This window comes from Eptatretus burgeri, chromosome 7, assembly GCF_056783735.1.
Source record: "Eptatretus burgeri isolate ZD-2024b chromosome 7, Ebu_testis_v1, whole genome shotgun sequence".
NCBI classification, from domain to species: Eukaryota; Metazoa; Chordata; class Myxini; order Myxiniformes; family Myxinidae; genus Eptatretus; species Eptatretus burgeri.
The window spans coordinates 97,585,527-97,594,138 of record NC_140967.1 but is presented as its reverse complement, the minus strand read 5'-3'; the positions used below and the strand labels follow the sequence as shown (position 1 = coordinate 97,594,138).

The following is an 8,612-nucleotide window of genomic DNA, read 5'->3' as shown; positions in this document are numbered from 1 at the left end:
CAGAGCCATCTTCCCAGACATATCGTGTGCTTTCGATACGGTCTGGCACCCTGCCCTGCTCACAAAACTCTCTTCCTATGGTATCCAAGGCATTCTCCACTCATGGCTCGCAGACTTCCTCTCCTGTCGCAGTCAACGTGTGGCTCTTGATGGAATTCTCATTCCCTTTTCTTGTACAGGCTGGAGGTCCTCAATGCAGTGTTCTGGGCCCAGTGCTTTTTCTGGTTTTCATCAATGATTTGTCTGACTGGAAAATTCTCTTTTTCTCTTTGCTGATGACTCCACCTTCTGCCGTACCATCTGTCATCCCTCAGATCGGCAAGCAGCAGCTTCTTCACTCTGCAGATCTGGGTAAAATCACAAGCTGGTCCAATACGTGGGACATGTCTTTCAAGCCTGGCAAATCTCACACCCTCACATTGTCCTCTGAAAGGACCGTCTGGAAGAAAAACCCCCATCTACTTTCTCAACAGTCCTCTTGAAGAAGGCTTCTCATTCAAACTTTTGGGCATCAATATCTGCCATGATCTTTCCTGGGAAAGCCACATCTCCAAGCTGGCCTCCAGAGCCAGTCGTGACTGGGAATCCTATGTCCTGAAAAGTCCTTCCTTGGCACACCTGAACTCTTGACCACATACAAAGCTTTCATCCGCAGCCTGATAGAGTACTGCTCTCACCTCTGGGCTGGTGCTCCCTCCTCTCACGTTTCTCTGCTTCACGCTGTGGAAACCAAGGCATTTCGATCATTTGTGTCTCCCATGATGAGGCTGAGTCTTTGGGTCTCTTACGCTCTCACTAAAGACAGGTCGGTGGTCTTTGTCTTCTCCCATCCATCTTTTCTCCGGCCTTGCCCCCCCTGCTCAGTCTGCTGTCTGTCCCACCCATATTTCCACAGGGCGCTCAAGGTCTGCCATCAACCCCTTTCTGGTTGAACTACCAAAATCAAGAATCACTGCTCACCTTCATTCTGTCATTCTTCTTTTTTTTCCCCACCTTTGGAACAAACTCCCTCACTCTGTTCAATCCCACTCTTCTCTCCAGGTCATCAAAATAGCTGTTCATCGCCATCTGTTATCTTCCCCCATCCAAAAGCATGATCTTTTCTACTCCCGTTAATCCACCTCAAACCCTCCTCCTTCATATTCCATGCTTTCCTTCCTGAAAGTCCCTGTAGTGTCCATCTTGTTTACCCCGTGTACCCTGCCCCATCCCTCTCCTTTCCACAGGTCTCCTCATGTGTCTATTCCCCACTGTTTTGTGCTTCCCTCTCCCATTCCTCGTGTCTTTTGCTCCCTTTGTTATATATTCTGTGTGTTCGCTCTTATACGAGCTTTGACATTGTATATATAAATAATAATAAAAATATAGTCATTGTCCATCATGGATGGTCATTTTGCTCTGAAGCAAAAGCTTTGTTCAACTCTTCCATCTCCGATGACTTCTCTCAAACTAGAACGGCACTCAGCAGAGCACATAACTCTGCCATGCTGAACAGTTTACATTTCGTATCCCACTGATAGGCCACATCTGTGTCTGGACCTTCACCAAAATCTAATCGGCTTGTTCTCGTCAGCAACCCAAATCATTCACCAAGTTTGTTGGAATTATTCCATTACATTTTTGTCCGTTTTGGCCCCATCCATTTGGTGCTACATATCGTTTTTGTCCCCATCTGTCAATTGCAAGAAAATCATTTTTAAGATTTTAAAATTCTGGTATCTGGCTCCAGATCATCACCAAAATCTAATCAAGTTACAATATAGTCGCAACAGAGAGAGAACTTAAAATTTTCACCTGTACACATGCCACAGTAAAAGTGGTTCACTGACTCCCTGCTGCAAACAGGGGGGATTATTAACCACAGCACAAAATATATTTTCCCCACTCGCCCTCCCCACCCCCACCCTGCACCCAAAGGGAGTGGGTGTTTCTAGTAGGATTAATTAAAGCCAGTCTCACCTTTTGAAGGCTCGCGGTTTGATCACCAGCCAACATTATTAATCATGCCAACAAATATGAATAGGTTTAATTCTCATGTTACTAAAATGTGCAATTTGGTGTCTGTCTGTGCGTGTGTAGTTTTGACCACGAGACATAATTTCTCCAATCTCAAACAAACATGACAGGAGGGCTGCGGATCACATGATGAAGGTTGCAGTGACTTTATTGCCCCCCCCCCAAGGGGCTTTTCCGCCTTGGACGAAACCCATGTTAAGGCGCAGATTCATGTTAAGATAGTTAATTGTGGCATTTTTACATATCCACTTGTAATAACACTGTAGTGATTATTCCCTTTCAGTATGCTGGTTAATATAATGATGCTTAAACCAGAACAACACACATCTCGCTCACATTAACAATGCAATGACGTGTTGGAGATAAAGTCCGGCTGATGATTACTCCTTCATCGTCTCTCCAGCGGTTAGTAAAGAAGGAAAGATTTAATGGCGCTGAGCCGTTGCGACTTCAGAAATGGTGCCGAAAAATGGCAAGCAGAAGAGAAAAACTTGTTCATTGCAGTCGTGGATGTTTAACCAAACAAATGAAATCCACTTTGCTCAATAGTCTTGATAAAGTCAAACCAAAAGCCACGATGAAAAATAATGACGTGTTGAGTGACTCATGAATCAGGATGTGAAAGGCCTTATCCATGAAGGCGTGCAAGCTTCCAACATGTCGTCACCCAAGAACTCCCGTGAGCTCTCGGCCTTTTTAACATCCCGTGCGTTGATCGACTCTCCGAAAAGATGCAACTGATTGGCTACCAGAGTTCATGTGTTTGAAAAATTAATGAATTATTGAGAAAATTAGTGAGTCCCTGCACTAGCTCCCCCCTAGACTGATGACCAAAGAGAGGCGATCAATAATGATGTAAACATAGATGTCAGCCCTAATTGAATACTTGCACAAATCTCTTAGGCCAATGGACTGTCTGCCGGAACGAGTTTTTCTCACGTCTGATGTAGTTGTCAGTGGCAAAAGGGATGATGCAGATGTCGATGGGGCTGAACTTGGTGCTTTTGTGTGTAGGCTCACAGGAACAGTGTGAGTCGATGTAGCGAGAGCTTTTTCTGCTGCAGCAGTAGGATGAGATGCATCAGACTCTTTATCAGTGTAGTCAGCCTTGAGTCTGTCAAAACTGAGTTTTATACTTCCCATTAAAATATAGGATGAAGTTCTTGTCCTTCCTGGAAATGACTCGGACGGGGCCCCGGTTCGGAGGTTGAAGAGAAACTCTGACAGTGTCGTCACATACAAAAACATGTGAACAAGACGACAACATGAATGATAACAGCATAATATTGTGACGTCCACGGGACTTGAACAGTCCCGCCAACGTAGAATGAGCCGAAACGATGGAGGCGGTTTATTTATTTATAACCCAAACATGGCGGTTCTAATCGCTCTACCGCAAATGGGACGAGGAAGGTGGCACGAGTCGCTTTTCACTGAGTTGATAACGTTTATTCCTCTAACCAAAAATAACAAGACTCGGCAAGAAGAGGGATCCGGGGCGATTCGACGGGATGGTGTGGGATCGGGCGTGGGGAAAACACAGACAATTCCAATGAAAAGACAAATCTCAAACCATCTAAGGCGCCAGGTACGCACGCACGCGCACACACACACACACACACACACACACACACACACACACACACACACACACACACACACACACACACACACACACACACATACATACATACATACATACATACATACACACACACACACACACACACACACACACACACACACACACACACACACACACACAACGCAGCTATTCCTGGTAGTCAGGCTGGACCGTGGTGTGGACGCAACAGTCCTTGGATTGGCGTCGGACGAGCTGGCCTTGCTCTCGTCAGGGGGGGCAGGAGAAACCGTGGTGCTGTCGACCTCCTGGTCTCGGCCCAAGTCCGCTCACAGCCGCCAGGGAACCAGCTCCGGCGCCAAACCGCGAGCAGGAGAAGGAGGCAGGTCTGCCCGCCGTTCGACCCCGTACTCCGAGCCAGCAGAACCCCAGAGCCAACCAAGGTGAGGCACGAGGCTCAGCAAGGCTACAAGACACGAAGAAACCAGGGCCGAATCAGCGCAACAACAAGCACACTCCCAGCACAACAACCTCCACCCCCCCAAAAAAAGGTCTTTCTGTCCCGATCTTCTTCCTCTTCCTTTTCGACCCCGAACAGAACCTTTTTATCCTCCCGTCCTCGTCACTTCCAATCGAGCCGTTTTATTGGCCCACCGCCGTCGCCTTCCGCCAATCGTGATCACGGGGCGGAGCCATCCGCAGCACTGTCCTGTGACGTCACGGCAAGCCTCCAGAGAATATTAAAAGGGGTTTATGCAGACACACTTACCCTATCCCGTGTCCCTATCTAATTACGTGACCATTATCATTTCCCCCTTGAAGAAATGGACATTTACTAGACAACTTATCACCACTGAATTGCTACTTATTACATCGAGATCCTGGTACACTCGAACAGCATGGCATACGTAATTAAACATCCTAATTACCCTTTGAATGCATACCCCCCCCCCCTCAAACGTAACAATATTAATGTTATTACAAAACAATATTAATACTAATAATATCCCCCCTTTCCAAGGATTTTTTTTTCTTCCTTCACCAAATGCTGTGTTAGCGTGTATAAATAGCTTATCGTGGCGTTTTGTGGAGCACTCCGAGCAGAAGTAAAAAATATTATAAACCACAAACACGAATGATTACCTTTTGAAAGTCACCCCTGCTGTTTAACACAAAACTGAAAGGGAGGAAACGCGATGTTCTTGAGGTATAATATGCTTCTCGCATCCCCCACAGAATAACAGGCCGAGACTCTATCTACTGTAATCTAAACACCCCAGAGAGGTTAATACCATGACCTTTCCTGATACTCCCATATGGACTGGGTGCACTAGTTCTCCTCAAATCACATTCCTTTTGTTGTTTATGCATAATTCATCCTTCCTATCAAGCTAATTTTAAAAGGATCTCATCACATGCTGTTGCCACATATAACTATTCAGACGTTGCCGGTTAGGGCCCTGTCACACCTTGACGTTTTAGCCAGCTTATGGCAACGTATCAAAATGTATGTAAAACGCTGGCGTACGCTGAACTATTGATGTTTTTTTTTTCAGTTTTGGGCGTATTCATAACAAGTTGGACGTATGCATAACGTATTAGTAACGTACACAGAACGTTTCAATAACTTAAAGATAACTTATACCAACGAATGCTTAGCGTGTTATCGGCGTTCACAACCTATGCCCAACGATAGTCTAACTTATGCATAGCGCTCGGCAGCGTATCGCCGACGATCACGTGGCGTAGCCGATTAAAAGGCTGCCGCTCAACGATTTAAATAGCTGCCGCTCGACTATTTAAATGGACGCTGCCGCTCGACAATTTTAATCATAACCAAGCTTGACATCGAAGTGTCAATATCACCGTCATGCCGAAGAAAACTTCGAAGAATGCTGCAAAGAAGTCTCCTGGCCGTGGCCATGGACACGGCCGCAAGGAGGATCCATTATCACCCACACCCTCCCCATCACGCTCACCTACTACTACTGACATGGACCTACTACTACTACTACTACTACTAATACTGATACTACTGACATGGACATCTACTCAACATTGAGTCAGGAACACTGACGGGTTCCTCCTGTGAACCCCATTTTTACATACCAATTCCCCTAAACGCTGCCAATACACCATTATACGGTAGCTGCAAGTTAGAAACACGTTCAGTAAGTTCTGTGGTCGTCCGGAAGACGTCAAATACGTCTACATACGTCAATATGCATTGGAGATACTTTACACATAGGTTCAAAGCACGTTACTCATAGGTTAGAAATAAGTTTCTGGTACGCTAGACATTACCTCGACGTATTTCGACTTATGAATAACTTACAGGTAATGTGTGTCGACGTGTGTCAACGATCGCATAACGTGCCTACAACTTAAGGCCAGCGTTTGCGGAATATGTGAGTCATACGCCGAGCACGTCGGAAAATTTTGAGCATGCTTAAAATTTGTCGACGAGCTCGGCGTACTACGACGTATGTTAGCGTGCTTCAGCATGCTCTAAACGTATACAAAACTTACCCATTACGTATTCGACGTGTGCCAGCGTTTTAGAACAATTTTTCATACGTCGGCATACGCTGGCTAAAATGTCAAGGTGTGACAAGGCCTTTAAAGGTAGAGTTGAATCAAACCTGAAGGCTTTGTGAAGTTTGCATATTTAAAGTAAACTCGTGTCCCAAACAGATCGCCCATGGATATGGAACATACCATACGTGCACGCACCTGACTCCCATGGAAACATGTGGGTGCCTTCATGATGATGTCACACATGGTACAGTCCATGCCACAGATGTTGTTAGAATGTGTTGTGGGAATGTCCACTTTCCCACAATTATTATTTCCCCCAACCTGCCCCTCCTCTTCCTCCTGCCCCTCCCCCCCTTCCTCCTGCCCCCCTCCCTCCCCAACCACCTGACCAGCATTTTATCCACTTTGCTGCACTTGTTGATACATTTGACACCTTTCATTACATGTGTGATGTTTTTTTTGTTTTGTTTTTTTCTCACACGACCATAAATTGACATTTTTATAAACACGGAGATGGATTATTCCAATCATATGTTGGCATTTTATTGACATTGTAAAAATGCAGGTTCTGAATCGAAATGATTGGTTTTGTCGTCACTTTTGTTTTTCCCTTCATAGTTTTTCCTTATGGAAAGTTTTGTTTTCAACTCGATATCTCAAGCCTCCCCACACTTACAAATACATACATACACACATATATATATATATATATATATATATATATATATATATATATATATATATATATATATATATATATATATATATATATATATATATACACACACACACACACACACACACACACACACACACACACACACACACACACACACACACATGACCAGAATGTGGGGTTTAATGTTTTTGGATTGTTTCTAATAAATCATATTTAAATACTGTTTCTAATAAAGACCTTAAAAATATAATACCATTGAGCGATGCCTGCCATGCCTTTGCCATTCACTGTGCACAAGTTATCTCCATCTCAAGGTGTTGGAATGCATTCGTGACACGAGCAGGTCTTCCCAGGTATTTGACATTTCATGGAGAACTGATACTTTTGCAGGTATAATGCATTAAGCAAGCTCTTATTGTCATGCTTTATTTTTGATGCAGCAATTGAAGCTCATGCTGGAGTTGAAGGGAGGATGGAAGTTTAAATGTACTGTTGATGGAATGCAAGGGAACAGATAGACACGAGACATGGAGCTCGATGATGGTCAGGGGTGGCTTTGGAGGAGGGGGTGGTGTGCGATCGTGGTGAACCGCAACCCGCAAGAACTGGAGGGAAGGGAATAATTGATTGGACGGGAGAGTATTCCACCGGTGGAAGGAAATGGAGAAGACGTGCCGGAGGCAAATACAAAGCTTGGACTTGAAGGTATTTTGATAACAAATGCACTGGCCATTGAATGTTTAACCTGGTGCAGTTCAAATGGTATAAGTGGCTGAGAGAGGAGCAGGGTGGGACATCTGATGGAATGCAATGGAAAACCTGAAGATCACCGACTTGCCTCCACATGGGTGAAACTCTTCCGTATGTGTACGGAAATCCGTATTTTTGTAACAACCCATACAGAGGTTTCCGGATGTTTGTAGTCAGAAAAGCATGTCGCGATTATTTAGAATTGAGGTGCGATTCTGACATGCTGATTTGTTTCTTAACCCATTTCATCTGGATAGGGTGCAATGTGAACGCATCATGACCTACAAAAGTACCTCAAAAACTACCCATGCGAGTATTTCACATCATTGTGAAGTCAGCCGGGTACAAAAGCTTTACCGTGATCAGATGTCTTCCAGGCACGAGAACGTCTGTCTATGTTGGTAAATACGGAAATAGTGTCCATTGCTGGATTTTCCCATCGCCATTCCCTTCTATGAACTTCACGGAAAATATCAACGTGTCGTCTTTACATTGAATGATGGAAAGACATAATTCTGTTATACGCAAATACACAAAAAAAACCTGATGATGTTTGTTGGTCACCGTGAAGTTTGTGACCACGTCGATACGAAACCGTTGGTGCACACACACTCACACACTCACACACTCACACACTCACACACTCACACACTCACACACTCACACACTCACACACTCACACACTCACACACTCACACACTCACACACACACACACACACACACACACACACACACACACACACACACACACACACACACACACACACACACACACACCTTAAGGTACGGATATTTTATTCACATCAAAGGTGTTTAATATCTCGGAGGTTATTTTTTCACCCCTGTCTTTGTCTGTGATGCAGGATATCTCAAAATGTTAAATATGGATTCGGACGAAACGTGTTCAACAAGTTGAATCAAAATAAAATCCAATTGCTGCACCGTAGTCCCGATGTTGACCTCAAAAATAATTGTCTAGTTGAATTCAGTAACCTGAAATATAAATCCTCTTTAAATTTCAAGTCAATGGAGTGAAAATTGTTTAT

At 44.3% G+C, this 8,612-nt stretch overlaps 1 protein-coding gene across 4 annotated transcripts in view; it reads left to right on the top strand.

The window, feature by feature from the left end:
- TDP1 (tyrosyl-DNA phosphodiesterase 1) overlaps nt 1-8,342 on the top strand; it is a 67,871-nt gene extending 59,529 nt beyond the window's left edge. For all 4 annotated transcript variants that reach the window (XM_085889743.1, XM_085889742.1, XM_085889744.1 and 1 more), the window contains exon 17: nt 6,293-8,342. In XM_085889743.1, coding sequence (XP_085745869.1) covers nt 6,293-6,366 — 74 coding nt within the window. In that variant the 3' untranslated portion in view covers nt 6,367-8,342. The remainder of the gene's footprint in view (nt 1-6,292) is intronic.
- Nucleotides 8,343-8,612: the final 270 nt, after the last annotated feature.